The following is an 18,842-nucleotide window of genomic DNA, read 5'->3' as shown; positions in this document are numbered from 1 at the left end:
CACGGAGCAGCCGCAATTGGGATGCTCCGACACCGGGATGCTCCAACGCGGTGACGTGGCCGGTGCTGCACGTGGCTGGGCCGGCGACGCGCCGGGTGCCGGATGGACACGGAGCGGCCGAAGCCGGGATGCGCCGGGCACAAACCAGCCAAATTTGGGAGATGGGCACGGCCGGCAGCGGCACACCGGGAGCCGCAGGGACCCCGAGCAGCGGAAGCGGGGACGTGCCGCTGGCAGCTGGACGGACGCGGGGACGCGCCGGGCGGACACGACGCCTGCGGCTCCGCCTGGACCCACAGCGGCCAAAACCGGGGTGCGCCGGGCACCCACCAGCCAAAAGGGTGCCGTGCCCGGCGCCGTCCAGCCCCGCAGCCGCCCCCACGGGGACGGTGCCCCCAGCACCCCCAGCCCCACGTTTACACCCGCCGCTCCCCGCTGTAAATAAGGGGGTTGGGGGGCGCGGGGGCCGGGTCTCTCTCTCTTCCCCCCCTTTTGGGGGGTTTGGTACCTGCTGAGTTGATTTAGGGGGTGGGACGGGGTGGGGGGCGTGGGGCCGTTAGTGCGGGGGGACGCAGCCCCCCGGGAGTTGACGTCTGCGGTTGAGACGCCGCCGCTTAACTTATTTGCTATTTATTGCAGTTACTTTGGATAATTTAATTTTTTTCTCTTTTTTTGTTCCCTCTTTTTTTTTTTTTTCTGTCTAAATAAAATAAGTTAAAAAAAAAATAAAGCTTAACGGAGACTCTAAAGCATCCCCAATCCCCCCCCGGCGGCACGGGGGGCGGGAGGGAGCGGGGCAGGATCAGCCCCAGTGCCCGCGGGGAAGGAGCATGGCCACGGTTCCCAGTAGTTTCATCAATAAATCAATTTATTTAAAAGAATATGTTACAATTAATTACACTAAGTGACTTTACCAAACAACCGGCATGGTTAGAGACCGAGGAATGAAACACCGGGAGCAGCTGGGGGAGGGAAAGGGGGGGCTTTTTTTTTTCTTTCCTTTTTCTGAGGGTTTTTTTGTCGTTTTCTTCACATTTCTGACTCAAAAATAAAAACCGCGAGATACTGCAGTGAAAGACAGAGTTCTCTCAAATAAATTAAAGAGGACGTGGATGGCAGTGAAATCGGGGCGGGGGGGGACATGTTTCACCGGCTCCAACTCGAACAGGGTCGCGGGTGGGATTATTGCTGAGACCTGCCCCTTCGTGCCACTGATGAGCCCCGGCACAGGGGCTTTGCCGGGGGCTGGCGAGGCCGGGGGGGTCCCCCCACCTCTCCCAAGCCCCCCGGGGCCTCCAGCGGCACAGGGCTCCCGAGGACAACGGCCCCGGGGAGGGCGAGAGACACGGCCGAGCGCAAATCCAATTACCCCGGCGCTGGGCTAATTAATTCCCTGCTCACGGCCCTCGCCTTTGCTCTCTCCTGGCAGCCCCGGCTGCAAAAGCCGCCCGAGAGCCGAGAAACCGGGAGGATCCCCCCGCGCCGACCGGGGATTTAACCCCAAACCCAGGGGGAGGCTGGGAACACCGGCGGCGCGGCGAACGGGGCAGGGGTGGGACGGCGTCTCCCCCGCCGGGGCTTTAAATCCATTTTTTTCCTTAATTCCCCAGGCAGCGCTGGAGAGGGAGCGGAGCCGGGGTCACGGCAGCCAAAGGCTCCCACCGGGGACCCACCGAGCCCCCTCCGCCGGCTGCATCCCGGCCGGCAGCACGGCATCACGGACCCGTCCTCGCCGCGTGGCTTCTCCCGAGCTCTCCCAGCCCGGCGAGGGGCAGATAAACCCCTTCCCAAAACAGGGGCAGAAAGGGGAAAACGCCGCGCTACGCCAACGCACGGCCTTTGCCACGTGGCATCGCCTCCCTCCCGCACCCACGGTGCCCGGGGGGCCGTGAGCGTTGCCGAGATGCTCACCCGTGCTCGCCCGAGCTCCACGTTTGTGTTTTGCTCCTCGGGGCGGGGGAAGCAGCAGGACCAGAACCTCCCAAATATCACAAAACCCACCCCGAACCCAAGGCGAGCCGGGGGAGCTGCACAGAAACCAGCCCCACACCTGCCCAAAAGCCGGGAAAGCAGCTTTTCTACCTCATTTCTCCTCCTCGGCACTGCTCGGCCACCCGGGCCGCGGGCAGATCACTCACCGCCATGGCTGAAGCCGGCCGGTTTTCGGAAGCGCTCTCCGATCTCCTCCGAAAAGCCCGAGGGTCTCGGGCCACCGCCCAGACCTGCCGGCCCACGGGGCGGCGAGGGGAGCGGGTGGCCTCCCCGCCGCGGGGTGCCGGAGCGAGGGGACGGATCTTGGAACCCGCCAGATCCCGTCCCGGCCGCGCCGCCGGGCTCCCGGAGCCGGACGTCCCCACGGTCGCTCACAGTCTGCGTGAAAATACCCAGAACCGAACCGAAACACAGGGAAAAAGAAGAAAGTCAAGAGCTTGTAAACGCGTAGAGGTCCTTGTGCCAGGAGAGGTATTTCCCTGTAACGTTGCTTCATTTTTTTTGTTTTCTTCCTTTTTTTCTGTTTTTTTCTTTTTCTCTAAAGTTAGTTTTTAAAAAAACACGATGGGTCGGGAGGAGAGATGCGTGTAAAAACGCAAGCTTAAAAAAGGTACTGCCACCGATATGAAATTTTAAAAGAAATATATATATGTATATACGTGCACGGTATTTGTATATATAGCTTTTCAGGGGCGGTTGGTTGGTTCTTTCTTTTTTTTTTTTTTACATACATACATATATATGTCTGAACAGTGCAAATGGATGACACTTCTAGTTCCAGTTGTAAAAAATAAAAGCACAGTCCATCTTCTGGAACGGGACCCAAGCGGAAGGAAGAGACAGAACACCCTCGGGCGGTTCCTCTGCCATCCAACACTGTTTTCCCCTCTTTTCTCGGCCGAGCCTGCCATTTATCCTAGTTGCTTAATTCCATAAACATGAAGTTCACAAATGGTATTATTATTAATAATATTTAGTTTAAGGGCTTTAATACAATAACAGAATTTTAAGTGTTAATTGGGGGGGGGTTACGTTCTTCCGTGACGAGGGGCTAAGTGGCCACGTCCCTCTGCTGTGACCTGACCATCTGAAAGATATTCTGAAAGAGAAGAAAAGGGACGTTAAAAGCGCGACGTCACTCGGGAAGAGCTGCGTTCGCCTCTCCTGCCAAGCCACGCTGCAGCCCTGCGAGAGCAGAAGGGACCCGGGGTGACCGGGGGGGTCTGCCTGTCCCCAGCCCAAGCGCGAGAGCCCGGGGACGGCTGGGACCGCTCCCGGCCCCACCACGGACGCCGCACGAAGTGCCTGCCCCGAGCCCCTCTCCACCCCGACAGCCCTCGACCCCGCCGGTGATGACCCCCGGGCTGCGCCCGAGGCGGCTCGGGGAGCCGGCAGGGCAAGGAGCCGGCTCCCGCGGGAAGGGGCTCGCAGCCAAACCACATCCTAAATCGCCAAGGTTCACCCCAAGGTGGTGCTCCGGGAGCCAGGAGCCCTCCCGGTACCAACGCACGGCACATCCCGGCTTGGGTCCCCCGCTCCCGCGTCCCGGCTTGCTGCGAGCTCCCGGCCGATGACCGGGAGCGGAGAGGATCCGTCCGGCACGCACGGCCGCGAGCCTTCCCTGCGCCGAGGGCTCCCACGGAGCGGACGCCTTGGCTCAAGCGGGGGGCGAGAGCTGGGGAAGGGCAGGCCGCGGAGGAGCAGAGGGGATTTGGGCCGCTGCTCCCAGGCGGGGATTTGCAGCAGGTTTTGGGAAGGGTGGCTCGGGGGAGCCGAGGCTCAGGTCAAGCCGAGCTGGGATGATTTTGCCGCCCTCCTTCTCCGGGCTGGCTCCGATCCCGGATGGGAGAAGATCCCAAAAGGCGAGGGATGGTCCCGCTGCATCCCACGTGCGTGCTCCCGTGTCCTCGGTGCGGGACCCCATCTCCGCTGCCGGCCTCAGAGCTGCTGAAGTGCCCCCCGCCCGCGCAGAAATCCCCACCACCAGCCCCGCTTCCGTCCTCCTGGGGGGCTGCACCGGTGTTACCCTTGGGTGTTTCAGCTCTGAGCAGCTCCACCGTGATTTAACCAGCCTGCTCTGCCCACCTCCGCACCACACCAGGCGGCCGGACACCCTCCCGGCTGCCCCACCGCAGCCTCTGGCTTCCCCGCGACACCTTCACCCAGCCAGCGCTGGAGCGGTCCCAGCGGATGCCGGGATGCCGGGGGGGATGCGCCGAGCACGAGGACGCCCGTCGCATTTGAGGGGGGGAACGCCCCGGTGGGTGAGCTGAGGGTTCAGACCCACCAGGGAGCTCCTGCCTGGGGTTTGCTGCTCCGGGGAGCCGCGGCGCTGGCTGGGAGCCCTCGATCCAGCACGTCCCCGCTGCTCTCCGGTACTCACGAATCCCCGTGCACGTGGGGCCGTGACAGCCAGATGAGAAGGCAAATAATGCCCCGCAGGAAAGTGGCTCAGCCCGACGGCTGAAGCTCGAGCAGGAGATTAAAGGAGGGCAGGAAAGAGGCCAGGAGCAGCCCTGGGAATTGGACGGATCCCCCCAGGAAGCCCCGTGCTCTCCCAGCTCCACAAGCATCCCTCCCTCTAGAAAAGGGCCAGAGGCTGCAAATAACCCAAATTACGCTTGCAAGAGCTAACCCACGCCGAGCAGCAGCTCACAAAAGGAGGACGGAGCTGTTTCCCCGTGTCCCCCCTGCCCCGGCTTGGTCACGGGGGTCACCGGTGACTGCCCTCCTCCCCGCGGCACAGTCTCCCTCCCACAACTTCACCTACAAGGTCTGAGCCACCCCAACGTCCCCAAACGGAGCTTGTCACCTGCAGCAAGCCAGCCGCCGCCGCCTCCACGGAGCTGTGCACACCTCAGCTCCCTCCTGAGAAGGGACACAACAGGGCCACCACGTCCCCTTAGTGCCCGGCCCACGCAGCGGGGAACCACGAGGGTCCGACTAAGAGCTGGGCTTTATTTCTCGGCGAGATGGCAGATCGACTAAGCCTCAAACCCTCTCTTCCTGAGCACACCCAGCATTATCAGCCAGCATCTGCGGTTTGGGAGGCAAGTCAGCAGTTTACAGAGCACTAAATATATCTGTAAAGTGTCTGCCAAATTCCATCAATCTTTTTATTTTACACCGGGGAGAGAAAATTACCAAGGGACCGGTCAGAAATACTCCTGCTCTGGAATCAACCCTCCCTCCCCTAACGCTGGTGATGGCAGCGGTAGGAATAGGTAGCACTGGGGGGATGCACCGTGCCCCGAAGGGAGGTTTGGGGGCGGTGGGAGCTGCGGCGGTGATCCCCAGGGCACACCCCGGGGGACACAGCACCCGGAGCTGCAGCCAAGGGCTTCTCTCATTATACCGAGCGAAATGATGCAGACGTGTGTAAATTGCATGGGAGAAAAATCTATTTCCCTGGCAGGGAAGTAATGGGATGTTTAGTACTGAGGAACAACCCATTTAAGAGGGAAGGAAAAGCAATTCCCCTGGTTTCCATTTCCAGATCCATTATTGCGGCCCCAGGAAGAGACGTCACGGGCTGCGGGGAAGAGGCGATGCTCAGCAAGCGCTGCGAGCCGCTCCTTGACGAGCCCTCGAGCAGCGGCCCCGGCAGGAAGCAGAACCGAGCCCAGCACAACCCACAGCCGGTTCCTGCGCCCGCGCGGGCCGGGCTGGCACACGAGCCGTGGCCGCTCGGCTCCCATCGCTCCCCGTGGCTCGATCGGTGCCGAGGCTGCGGCGAGGCGCGGGGCCTGGGGAGGGGAGACGCGATGGCAGAGGCTGCTTTTGCCGCGTTCAAAGGCTGCAGCGTGAAGCCCAGAGCCTGGTGCGCGGCTCACTCCTTGGCAGGGCTGTGTCGATTGCAACAAATCCTCCCAGGGAGGTCTGCTGCCCTCGCTGCCTCCTCCTCCTCCTCCTCCCTGGAGGGAAACCGGTTCGCTTGCTGCTGGGGATAAGCAAGGGACAAGTTTTAAGCAGTCCCTGGGAGCCAGCAGCTCTGGGCACAGCTCTTCCCCTTCCACCAGCTCCCCCGCTCCAGCCCGCTGCCGAGCGAGGCCGTTTAATTTCCAGAGCCAGACAATCCTCGGTCCCTTGCTGGGGGCTGGCCCTGAGCGAGGAGAAGGGGGGCTAAGGCGAGCTGCGGCTGCTTCTGCAGAGCCGCCCCCTTCACCTGCGAGCAGCACGAGCAAATCCCTCTTGGTGTCTCCGGGCTTTGTAGAGAAGACATCAAACACCCGCTTTTACGTTTGAAGGGGCAATACAGGAACACACGCATGACTGTGCACACAAAACCTGTGCCTGTTCTTCCTCAAAGACACCCCATGCAGCACACACTCGGTGTTTTGGGACTAGAGGGTTTACCCCAGCGCGATCGCGGGGAGCGTTATCGTGCAGGATCTGTTTGGCAGAGGAAGTATTACACAGGGCGGGAGGCTCCCACACCCCCGCGTTTCACGGCTCTTTCCTGAACGGGTGAGACATCCCACACCGTCTACTACAGCTTTCTGTTCAGTCAGACAGGGGCTCTCGCCCTCTTTGATGTCCAACGCTTTCTAGCCAACACAACACAACTCCTACCCGAGAGAAGCACCTACCGGTACCGCTGGGGTTAACAACTTTCAGCCTCAGTCCACACAACTGCGCTTTCTCTCTTACAAGTCAAATAACCTGCAGCTATTTCCGATGCCTGAGCAAAGAAGTCAAATTTGAAGTGGGAGTACAGCAAAGCGCTGGGTCCACGGTGGCAGAACGGCACGTCTGCATCCCCGCCGAGGATGCTCCCAGCCTCCGGCTTGCAGAGAGGCATCTGCAGAGGCTGCAGCTCCTGCCACACACCACCGCGCCAGGGCATTACAGCATGAGATGGCTCTCTGCAAGCCTTGTCCGTGCTTACGCCACGGCAAAGGTGCTGGGATAAAAGCCTACAAGGGGATATCCTAGAGACAGGCAGGCAACGTTCACGGATGCTTCCCGGAACATCTTGAAGCAGTTTCAGGTGTTTAGCTTTAAATCTTGTCAGGGCTGAATGCGACAACGGCCGGGCAGAGAGCAGCAGGAGGAGAGGCGTGCATTTAGAAGGTGCTACAACACAAGTGGGTTTGCTCCTTGCTATTAAAGCAGCACTGCGAACAGCATTTGTCAGTCCCTAAAGGTCTCTGCTCCACCACTGCAGAACAACAACAGAGAAAAACCACACGCCACTAGCCTGCGGCTTGCAGGATCACGTCTTTGGTCCTTTAAAAGAATGCAGAGCCAAAGTGTTTGTCCCCTTTACAACTGCGCCCGTTCCCTCTCCTCTGGGGAGGCAAAGGGAGCCGCGGCTCGGATCTCAGCCATCAGCTGCAGCGTCATATTCCGGGTCATCCAAAGATTGGCAGAGTCCAGGAGACGGCCAAGTCAGGACCACGTGTTTCTACCGTCAGAAAGAAGCGCAAAGCCATCTCTATCCCATGAAAAGCAGCAGTAGGGTATTTTACTTTGCGGGTTCCCTCCAAGGAGAAGCCGCTATGAAAGGACACTGTCCTACGCTAACAGGAACTGGAGCAGAGAAGCAGGAGAGACACTACATCCGCAGCAGAGCAGCCAGACTGGCTCAGAGAGCACAGATGCTGTTTGTTTTCAGCCCAATTACCTTGCTGCACATATTGTCTTTACTGCAGTTCTTGTTATCCTTGTCTGTTGCTTCCTCCTCCACCTTTACAAGGGAAAAAAATAAAAAGGGTATAAATAAAAATGCAGAGCCGGGGGGACAGGAGGAGACCGAACAGCTGGTGTCGGAGCAGCTGGGAGAGCATCGGGACGGGATCCGGGGTGTTCCACGGACGTCGGACACGGGGAGCTGGGATTCGGAGAAGCAGCCAGACAACCCACTCGGGCAGCTTCTACTTCATGAAACAAAATGAAAGCCACAAAGATTTGTTCCTACGAGGGACAGAGATGTCACCTCCAGCTGGGAACACAAACCCCAGAGCTGAGTTCCTCGGCTCTGCACGTGGTGCACGGGGAGCGTTGGGTGCTTTACGAAGCTGGACTGTGTAACCACACGCTATCGAGCCTCTCAGCCTCCCTCCTACAAGGCTCAGGGCCGGGACAGAGCGGGTCCGGGCTGCAGGGGTGCTCCTGCCCGCTGCTCCTGCAATCGTCCACCGGATAAAAGGGCTGATCTGGGACTCCGCAGATTCGAGCACAGCCCAGCACCAGGAGGTCTCCTCGCCCCTGCCTGCCTGCAAGTCTTTGGTTCAGCTTCCACCCCTCAAGCTAAGGCAAGCCAAGAATCCCGTTTTCTTATTTCCTGGAAAACTCTTCCAGGTTTATACTCCTCCATCCTGCTGTTACATCCTCCAGCGAGCAGGTCTGCCACCGTCCAGACCCTGCGCTCTCTGCACATCTCCAACACGCCTCCCACACCCAGCGCGGTGCCAGCCCTGGATCCCAGCCACGGCGAGGACGAGCACCAACACCCCTGCCACGGGCCGGTGCCCAGCAGGCAGGGAACTTCCAGGTAAGGAAAGAGGGAGGGATCGTTCCCATTTAGGAGCAGGCAGCTGCAGGGCAGATTTTCTTGGATCACCATTCCAGACTTGCCGCATTTAAGCCCTGTTTCAGGCACCCAAATCCATCACCTGGCAGAAAAAAGCGGAAACTGGAGGGCTGACGCCAACAGCACTGATCAGATCAAGGGCAACAAGAGAGGCTCCAACCTCCAACGGTTGCTTATCTCTGACCCGGCAAGGGAGAGCAACACCTCTGGGACAGCAGAGACACAGGATGGTAATTCGGTAGCCACACACAGGGTGAACCTGGGCCAGAGCACCCCGGGGCCGGCCGAGCAAGCTGACTGCATGCAGCTTTTCTAGCTGCTCTCTGCCTCCTTCCTGCAAGCAAAACTGATGGGAGCAGTCCCCGGGGAACAACAGATGTGGGGCAACCCCAAGGAGGAGCAGCGGATGGATGCAAGGTGATAAAATGTCTCCCTCAAGTCGGAGGAGAGGACAGGGAAAGCACAGCAGCGGGGATGAAGGCAGCAGGGTGGGCTGGCTCCCGTGCATTTCCCCACCCAGGGCTCAGAGCCAGGTCTAAGCGCAGCTTCGACAGGAGAAGGCTGAGCAGGCATCTCCGGCTGGGATTCAGAAGGAAAAAAAAAAAAACACCAAAAAACCAAAATACCAACCCCAAAACCTCTCTGTACTTCTCAGCAGCTTTTCGCCGGAGGCTCTCACAACCCTTTCTGAATAATTCAGCAACCTGCATAATCTCTCCGGAGGATGGACGTTTTGCCATCTGCATTCGACAGCAGACACCAGGGAGCGACCGGCCGCAGTCACACAGCCTGGGACCTGCTTATCCTGGTCAGTCACGCCTGCGTGAGGCTTTCCCAGCACTGGGAGCTCCTTGCTCCAGCTGCAACGTGAAACACCCTCCACCTACAGAGCCTGGGCCTTTGAAAGCCAGCCGGTCTACCGCCGCGCTCCCTGGAGACCCGGTATCTCTCCTCTCAGCGTCCGATTACTCCCCGTACAAGCTGCTGTTGAGGACCAGGCGGAAACGCTCGCCACTAAAAGCCTCCGGTACAAGGTGAAGCCGTCTCCCTGCAGTTACAGGTTCTTACCTCCTTCCTCCACTTGAGCTCGCAGAAAACCCGTTCGAAGCACTCGTGCATGTAGTTGAACTGCAAAGAGAAAGCAGGCACCTCTCAGAGCAGCCAGCAGCCCCAGCCAGCCGCCCTGGCTTCCAGCCGGAGGGAGTCTGGCGCTGGTTGCCTGCCCAGAGCTCCCCGTGCTGCGGGCTCCTCCTGGTGGCCACCGGCCCCTGCATCTCCTCCCACCCCAAAAGCTGGAGCACAGGGTGCTCCTCCAGTTTCTAGAGGGAAAGCAAGCAGGCTCTGGGCTCTTCCTCAGCAAATCTGCAAAGAACGGGAGTACTTACATAGGGGGTGAAGATTTTAACCCATCGGGGTTTCTTCTCTCCTCGCGCGTATTCAAAACAAAATGCCATTCCCTCTTCGTCCGTGTCCCACCGCTGCATTTCGTCCCATTCGAATGCTATTACCTGGTTCTGAAGCAAGATGAAACCCAGGTGAGGCCAGAGCCCAGCAGACTGCCGGGAAGGGGAGGTTTAAGGCAGATCAGGGGGCAAAAGCGAAGCCACGCGAAGGGGGAATGAGGATGCCTCGGACAGCCTTGCTGCAGAGACGGGTATGAGCCGAGGAAGCAGCAGTGGAAACACATGCTAACACCCACAGAGCAGCCAGACAAACCCCTGCGCTCCCAACCACTGCCAAAATCCCTTCGGACGCCTCTCAGCAGCAGTCCTGAGCCCCAGAGCTTCGCGGACACGGTGCTGGTGCAAAGCCGAGCTGGAGGCCAGGGGCTGAGCCCAGCGCCCCAGGACCTCATGGCAGAAACCCCCTTACCTCCAGCTGGCCCTCCTCTGTGCAGGCGTGGAGTTTAAAGTGCTTAATGCTGATGGCTGTGATGACATGTCCCTTCCGCCGAGAGTCACAGGAGCAATGGGGGAAGATGATCTCGTTGTAACCCTCGCACGTCCGTAACATGTTTAAATACTGCAGGGAGAAAGCCGCAGGCGTTAGCTTGTTTGGATGAAGGGAAGGGGACCCCTGCATCCCTCCGCTTCTCACATCGCCTCCACCTCTCGCACGCTCTAGTGCTAATTCCCCCCCTTGGAAATCCCTGGCTCTGCCCCAGCCCAGGGAGGCTGGATCCCCTCCAAAGGAAACCGAAAACCCACAGGCAGCAGGGCTGTGCCGGGGGAAGGAAGGAGACCCCTCCAGCTGCTCAACTCCCCTCCCCAAAACGTGGATCCATCCAGGTACAGACGCGCACAGAGCTCCTCGTGGCCTCGAACGCCAAAAGCTCTTTCCAGGAGAGCCGGTGCAGCCGGAGGCGCCGATCAGCGTGACCGTGCTCCCCCCGGGAAGGGTACGGATCTGAGCAAACAGCTAAAGCAGCCCCAGGACCGAAAGCACCGCTCTCGCTAGAGCCATCCTCCTGATCGTTACAGCTGGAGATGAGACCAGAAAAAGAGGCTGTCGGGCAGACGTGGGATCCAGGTTTCTTGGAGTCCTTTGATGCAAATGCTACAACTCATGAAAAGGTCCAAAGAGGTATTTTGGCTATTTCCTTCTGAGCGTAGCCCACACAAAGCAGCACTGTGAGGACACCGAAGCGCTGGGAGCTCAGAGTCACAGCTCGGGACCTGGGAGAAGCCAGGAGCTTCTCCAGGGGCTGGTGCTCCCGAGCCCTGCAACCCCTCGTTGCACGAGAAAGGTTTACGCAGGGCAGAACTACAGCAAAGTCTGAAGCGACTTTTTAACCCAGGAACAAGCCACATCCAGACCGGAGGAAGGGGCCAAATTCTCGAGCGTTGTGCTCCAGGCAGGACCCTTAGTAAGGTGGGGGGAGGCAGAGGATGAAGCGCTTTTGACTTCATAGGCTCTTTGGTACGCAGACGTTGTCTTCTTGACCTCCTGCTAGACCAGGGCCCTACTGCACCTGGTGTACATCTCTGTGTGTGGGTATATATATGTGTATATATATGTATATGCTGGGATATACCCTTTCCAAAGATTCAGATCTTTCTTTGGCCATTAGAAAGCCAGCGAGACAAGCAGAAACAAGAGAGCCATGAGACAACCCACAGGAGGAAGCGTCTATTTACTGACCCTTATCATTAGTTAATAATTAACCTTCTTGGCTTAGCATTTCAGGTGACCCTTCCAGGGTCCATCCCGAGCTGGTCACCCAGCAGGGACCTCTGAGAACTACCGCAGTCAAACGGGCTTTGAGGAGCGGCCCGACCAAGACCAGCCAAACCGGAGAAGGGGATTCCCAAGGCCGGTGCTCTTCGAGAGCAGCCAAGCCGGCCACGAGAACGCAGGCGGGGTGCAGCGAGTCAGGGAAAGGGCAGCCTGCGTTCACTCGGTACCAGCAGCCCCGAGCAACCCAGGAAGTTATTTACAAGTCAGATTCTTCTGCTGTTTGATCTTCAAGCCAAGCTTGTGTCTGGCAGATGAGCTCAGGGCATCCCCTTCGCTCCCCCACGTCCAAGCCAGGCAGGCTCATCGAGTCGTACCAAGCCCCCAAGCATTTCCTGGGCAAAGTGCTAAGAGGCAGAAAGTCCCTGACCAGACAGCGAGCTCTGACACAGGATTTGCAATCCGGGAAAACTTCTGCTGGACCAAAAAAAAAAAGAAACTAAGGCACAGAGGGGGCAACAACTCGCATTATGAGCGGGTCAGGACCCAGCCCTCCCTTGGCCAGCCCAGCACCACCATCTCGGAGGCAGAAAGAGACCTTTGCTTCTCAATTACTAGGAAGAAACAGCCACCCCGAAGGGCTGCAGGTGGAGGATTGCTACACCACACGTTAAGCACCTCACCTTTCAACACTGGCAATAACCCACAGGGTTTTATCGCTGCCTTGTTTGGAGCCGAGCCAACGGGTGATCTTGCCAAGGACAAGCCGCTGTTCAAATGCGCCAGGCACAAGGGGCGGTTTTGCTTCGTGCAGCAGCCGACCCTCGGGCACGGCCCAGCCCTGCGCCTGGCGTTCCTGCGCGTCTGCACGCCCTGCCAATCCTGTGCTAAGCCCACGCCCCCGCAGCTCTCTATGGTTACTGCTTTCCAGGTAAGATGTGTTTTTCAAGGCTGTGTGCGTAGAACGGTTTGGGTTGGGAGGGACCTTCAAAGATCACCTCGTCCAACCCCGCTGCCATGCGCAGGGACATCTTTCCCTAGGTCAGGTTGCTCAGAGCCCCGTCCAACCCGACCCTGAACGTTTCCAGTGATGAGGCATCCACAACTTCTCTGGGCAACCTGGGCCAGCGTCTCCTTTCCAGACACAGCATTGCAAACAGGAAGGAGAGCAAACAGGAGAGGTAGGGTAACTCACCATGACCATCTTTCTCTGCTCATACAGCTTCTGTAACTGGTAGGACTTCTCCTCTGCTTTGATGTAGCCTTTCTTGACATCGTCAACAGCCTAAACAGAAAAAGGGAAAGGAAACCCAGGAGGTCAGACTAGAGGATCTCTTCACTGAGTCACGATGCTTTGCCTTCCCTGGCTGGCCCCGAGGCTGCTTTGAACAGCCACCCAAATTCACAGCCCCAGGTGACCAGTGTACCAGAGAGGCAGTGTACGGCCAGGCTCAGAGGGGTGGTTCTCCGCACTCGCTGACTCCTGCCACGAGCCTCTGACTGCCTTGGGGAGAATACAGATGCCTAGGCGTCTAGGAGGACTTTGGAAGAACGTCCCCTGGCAAAAGAGGATGGATCTGGAAACGCTGGTACCGGGAATTCTGCTTCTGCCTTCAGCCACAGGCAAGGACAGGCTGGTACCACCCTTCCACTCCAGACACAGCCGTCTCCAGCAGAGCAGTGCTGGCTTCTACCCGCTGTGCTGCTGGAATGTTGGCATGAAAACGTGTTTTTCCTTCAGGACTGAGCAGGTACACGGCCCCTTACTTTCGCTCCTCAGCTGCGCACTCCAGCAAGGACTCCTGCCCTGTCACAAAGCGCCTTGTAAAACCGCCAGCCAGTAAAGAGCCAGTCTAGGAGATCAAAGAATTTATCAACTACTATTTTTATTTCGATTTGTAGCAGAGGCTGGTACAGGCCCAGTTCAGAGAGCGTTGGCACAGCATTTTTGGTGGTTGAGACAGAGCAGGATTCATCTTCCTGAACTTTGCAGTTATCTACCTCTGAGCTGGTCATCCTAGACTGGCTTTATACAGGCAATGGGAGAACGTGGCTCTTCTGGGACTCACTTCATCCCAGAGAATCTGCATAAAGCGAAATCACAGGCAGAAACGTCCCTTTTCCTTGGGGTGAACGGGGAGAAGTCTGTTCCCCAGCTGGCCACAGACATCGTCACTGACAACACACAGAACTGAGGAAAACATATCTGGCCCAAGGAGCGCAGCCTCCCAGCAGCCTTTTAGCTCGCTCTGGGAAGGCGACTTCCCCGCAATGAGCGTGGCAGAAGCCCTGCCTCCCGGTCCGACTGGGACTTGGCCACAAGTTCACCACAGTGCTCCCAATTCACCCAGCCGTGGACTTCTACTCCTAGAAGTTACCCAAGCAGGACTGGCCCTCAATTTCACACTCTGTGCCAGTACGCCAGAGGATGGTGGTGTTTGGAGCGGTTCTGGGAGCCAGGCACTTGTGTTGCCTTACCTCCAGTAACAAATTACAGCTCTTGGGCACCTACCTGATGGAAGAAGTAGGTGACTGCCAGGTCGTTGTCATTGAGAAGAACCTCCTCCTCTGTAGTGAAGAGCCATTTTCGGATGGTCAGGCACGTTCCCGGCACCGCCGAGGTGTAGTTCTGCACGTAGAGTTTGTGGGGGAATTCGTTGGGCGCCAGTTTGCGCACTGGAAAATGCACAAGACATCGAGGTAAGCACACAGCCCCACACCGTGTCAGCAGCATCATCTGTGACCTGCTGTACAAATCAACAGCGGCGATGCCCTTTAGCCGAGCCAGCTGGGATCGGGACCCCAGCTCTGCTCCAAGGCCCCTTCCTCTCCTCCCTGACCGCATCCAGCTTTTTTCAATACCTGCTTCCACAGTGTTGGACCACGCTGGTCCCCTAGTGCACAGGCAGGAATCTGCGTGAGACTGAACTCCTCTCGGCCGTCAGAGAGCTCAGCGCGGCTCTCGAGCATCAGCACAACAGCCTGACGCCATCCCCTGCCGCGCACAGGGAGGTCCACCCCGCCTAAGCCTTAGGATCACAGTGCCCTGGACCTGTGCACTGTCCCCACGGCGTGGCGGGACTGGAGAAGGTCCCCCCCGTCCTCGCAGGCTGCCACCGGAGCCCAGACAAAACCTGCTGCATTGCTCAGCCAAGCTGGAGAAGCTGGGCCACCAGCGAGCCCCTGTTGAGACATTTACTGTGTTCAAATCTGCTCTACCCAGCTATGATGGGACAAAAAAAGGCGAGTGCCAGTATGTCTCCTTCATCAGGTAGGGATACGGTCACTATCTTACTGCTGACGGAGCTTATGGTTTCCAGAGAAATTAAATGGAGTGTATCCAGACGGGAATAAATGTCGATGCTCACGGTGAGCGTCCAGAAAGCACAAGCCACAAAGGTTAACTGGAGTTTTTACTTTCCAGCGCAGTTTGACAAGTGCAGCATTCACAGGAATGAGGAATTAATAGCTCCAGTTAGAGTCTGGCACTGTAAAAATTTCCTGCATGAGACTGTGCCAGCGCGCTGCAACGTCCCGTCTCCCAAGAGCAGGTATTCCCGCTCGAGGCTCCCTGCACAGCCCTGCCCGGCCTTGGCAATCTCAAAGCACGTCAACCCTCCGGCCCTGGTCTTCCCTCGCTACGTCCGTGTCCTGCTCTGACACACCAGCACCCGGTAACCCTCAAAAAGTGACCACAAACCCCGTGGCAGAGGCAGTTCTGCGATGCCAACAGTTTTACAGGAGACTGTAATCTTGGCTGCCCCAGGGTCAGCATCTGAATGCAAACCTAGCCTGTTCTGTGAGATGAGTCATTTTAGGAGGGCTTTAAGTAGCTAAAAATTGCCCCGGCTGTTCAGCCAGAATCTTGTGAGCACGAGGAGCAGCCCTAGAAATCTCTTCCTACAAGGCAGCGTGCCGTAACAACAGGATGAGTTTGAGGCACGTAGAGATGACAATCCAGAAATGAAGGTACCCAGCTGGGAATGAGAAACACACTTAGCTTAAAACCCAGCACAGGGAAAAAATAAAACACAAACCAACCACTAAACCCATTTTGTGGCATAACCACGACATTTTGGCCTCTCTACAGCTTCAGCGAACCCAACACGAAGCTGGGTGAAATCAGAGATTGCTGTGGCCAGGGATGTGAACAGCAGCCAAGAGACCCCAGCACGCGCTAAGCCTGTAAGGATGGCAATTACTTAAGTGCCAAAACGATCGCCCAGAATCCCACAGCCAAGCCTCAAATACCATCAGGACTTAACCACGGAAGGAGAGATGAGAAGCTACAATGCAGCTTGCAGCACATCCCCTCCAGGACCTGGACACTGACCCACACCTACGTGCGTACAGACTGAGCGCGCCCTCGATCCGCTTTCCTTTCCAGCAAAGGAAAAGGAAAAAATCCGTCCCAAGACGCTGCCAGCGCCCCCCTCTCCAGAGATGGCTGCATTGCAGCGATGCTGCCTACTTTTTCTAAGCTCGCTGGACCCTTTGAACTAAAGTAAAATGCATCTCTCAGTTTAACAAAAAGCTCATCTCCTTGAACTGCTTAAGAAAGGGAAAGTCAAGTGGCAGCAAAAAAAGCCATCAAACTTTGAGGGCTCCTCATTATCAGAGCCTACTGTGCCTGCCCGATTCCTCCCGGGGGCTCCTGATTTTGCGAGTAGAGATAAGACCCAAATGAGAGCGCCACCGGGCTCTGCTAGCACTGCAGAGCTTTCTCCTCGGCACCGTCAGCACCGAGGGGATTAAAAGACTTACCAAAGGAGTGATTGATCACTTCAAACAAGGCGAAGTAGTTTGCGGTAATACTGTCCATTCCGACTTTCGCAGCCACAGCCTGAAGAGCAACCGAACGGGAAAACGGGTGAGAACAGGAGCCAGCAGCTCTCCGTCCCGCTCCAGGGCACGGCTGGCTTCATACAGGTTACTCCCAAGTATTCCCTAACCCGAGGTGTTAGTCACCAGGAAAACCTGAATTTTACTCTTCCAGTAAAACCAGATGTTTTCTTAAGCAAGGGCTTAGACTCTCCTGCTTTCACTTTCCTGTAAACTGCGCTAGATTTTCAGTGCCACCGTGGCTGACAATTAGGTCATCTTTTCTTCTGATGCCTCCAGCTTCAGTTCCTAATAGGAGAGGCATGCACACCTCCCCTAGGAGTTTTCTCCAACAACGCTTCAGTCCTGCACGCCAGTACCACAGCCAAAACTCACAGACCTCGGCGGAGGCGACGTGAAATTCAACAGGCTGTCCCCCAAACACAGGGACGTACTGCGAATCCCATCTGCAGGACCCTGCCGTGCAGATCTGGAGCTCCTGCTCTTTCGCAACCCTCTGGCTCCCTCGCTTGCTGCAACATTTTTAGTTTCCCCTTTCAAAAAGGGTCTCCCCCACATCATCTTATTCCTCCTAATTCAACAGCTTCCACTTTTCAACCAGCACTGCTGGCTGAAGTCAGTTGCCCTTAGTCTTCCACTTAAAGCGCTGGGCCTCCGGCCACTCGCAAACCTGTAATCTGGCCAGAGGATTCCCCAAAAGAGTCACTACCCATAATATTCGACTTGCTGTCCTGCCACGCGGTGAGACTCCTGTGTTGGCTGCAGGCAGCTCTTGGATCCAACTCCTCCACCGCAGCCACTGCAAGCCATAACACACAATCTGTCTAGTGCTTAGAGCCATCCGCCAGCTTTAAGATATTATCAGTGAAAATTAATTCAGCAATGACTCTGTCCTTGCAGCCAAGCCTGCCAGCGAAAACGCTGCTTCAGCACAGCGTAGGGTTAGAGTTCTCTAGCGTCCCTGTCCTCTCTGCTACAGCAAAGCAGCGTCACTGATGCCCGCCTGCACTCCAGAGGAGCGAGTGGGTGCCCACAGGGCCTCGGTTAATGTCCGAATCACGTTAACCTTCCAGTCAAGGCAAAAAAAAAAGGTAGCTCACCTGGTACACCTGGTCTGTAGTGCTGTTCTTTTTGACTCTGACTGTCACTGTTGTTATATCTGGTAATGCTACTCGGAGCTCCACGTCCGAGACGCCGTTGTAATTCTGAAGGAGGGAGGAAGAGAGGACAGAAATCAGCATCACACGAACTGAGCCCCAAGCTCTACGGACTATTTATTGCCTCACACTGGCTAATTACAATGGTCACTTCCAACGACTAGCTGCTCTGCGAGCCTCAAGAATCCCATTCCAGCCTGCACCAGAAGAGAAAGAAGGAAGACGTGAGCTCTGCTCCGAGACAGGCAGCCGAGCAAACTGCTTCAGACCACGACGGGGTAGGATTTTCCATGCACGGGTTTGCCAGTGGAGAGAGAGAGAAAGCTCTGGGACACGGCAACTTAACGCACCATGGAAAGGTTGGAAAAAGAGCAACAGTTGAAGGGCAAATAGCAACTCACCGCTGCTGCCTGCAACTCAAATCTCGGAAGAAGCAAGTCAGACAGACTGGTATTCAGAGTGCCTGTTGCCTTTCTGGCTGCAGGCTGATGAATACAAACAGCTCACAAATGCAAAACTACCTGGGCTGCCACCAGCACAGAAACCAGCAGGAAAGTCAGTGAACGCTGTTTTTTGCCGGGTCTCCCCTTGCCAGGGAGCCAGGGTACGCAACGAGGCCTCGCGGCGGGTTCTGCTCTGTGCACGCTGCCGAGAGCCGCAGCAAAGCTGCTCGTAGCTGCTGCCTTGGAGAAAAGGTTTCCTGCGTGCACCGACAGACAGCAAACTGCAGCCTTGATTTTTTGCCATGGTTTTCTATCCAACCAACCGAGGCTTTGGCAGGGAACGTCTTTGCTCTCTGATCCAGTTTTACCAAGCATTTACAGCCTCTGTAACAGGGAAGGTCACGGCAGAGCCTCAGCGCCGTCGCCTACGTGCCTACCTCGTCCGACTCCGAGAGGAACTCCTGCATGATGTCGCTCTCCCCAATGACACGTATCGAACACACTGCAGGACAGAGAGCGCAGGTTAGCGGGGTGCCCGGGGGAAGGGGGAGCCTTCCCTGCCGGGACTGGTCCGAAGACGACATGGAAATAACAACTGTCTGTTCTGCAGGCGGCGGGAAGCAAGGGTGGTATCTCCAGCCCGGAAAAACCTTCTCAAAGCAAGTGCTTTCCAGGCTGTATCAGGTGTCCTGGCACGAA

The 18,842-nt window shown here is 57.1% G+C and overlaps 1 protein-coding gene across 4 annotated transcripts in view; it reads right to left on the bottom strand.

The window, feature by feature from the left end:
- Positions 1-882: 882 nt before the first annotated feature.
- Positions 883-18,842, bottom strand: part of SNX27 (sorting nexin 27) — a 35,422-nt gene continuing 17,462 nt past the window's right edge. The window contains exons 4-13 of one of the 4 annotated variants that reach the window (XM_072846665.1): positions 18,581-18,645; positions 17,644-17,748; positions 16,466-16,544; positions 14,214-14,377; positions 12,897-12,986; positions 10,400-10,549; positions 9,913-10,041; positions 9,596-9,655; positions 7,619-7,681; positions 883-3,091 (exon numbers count right to left, since the gene is read on the bottom strand). In XM_072846665.1, coding sequence (XP_072702766.1) covers positions 3,044-3,091; positions 7,619-7,681; positions 9,596-9,655; positions 9,913-10,041; positions 10,400-10,549; positions 12,897-12,986; positions 14,214-14,377; positions 16,466-16,544; positions 17,644-17,748; positions 18,581-18,645 — 953 coding nt within the window. In that variant the 3' untranslated portion in view covers positions 883-3,043. The other 3 variants (XM_072846664.1, XM_072846666.1, XM_072846667.1) reach the window with 3 other exon arrangements.

This window comes from Ciconia boyciana, chromosome 26 (assembly GCF_034638445.1).
Source record: "Ciconia boyciana chromosome 26, ASM3463844v1, whole genome shotgun sequence".
In the NCBI taxonomy this organism is placed as follows: Eukaryota; Metazoa; Chordata; class Aves; order Ciconiiformes; family Ciconiidae; genus Ciconia; species Ciconia boyciana.
This window is presented reverse-complemented; position numbering and strand designations above follow the sequence as displayed.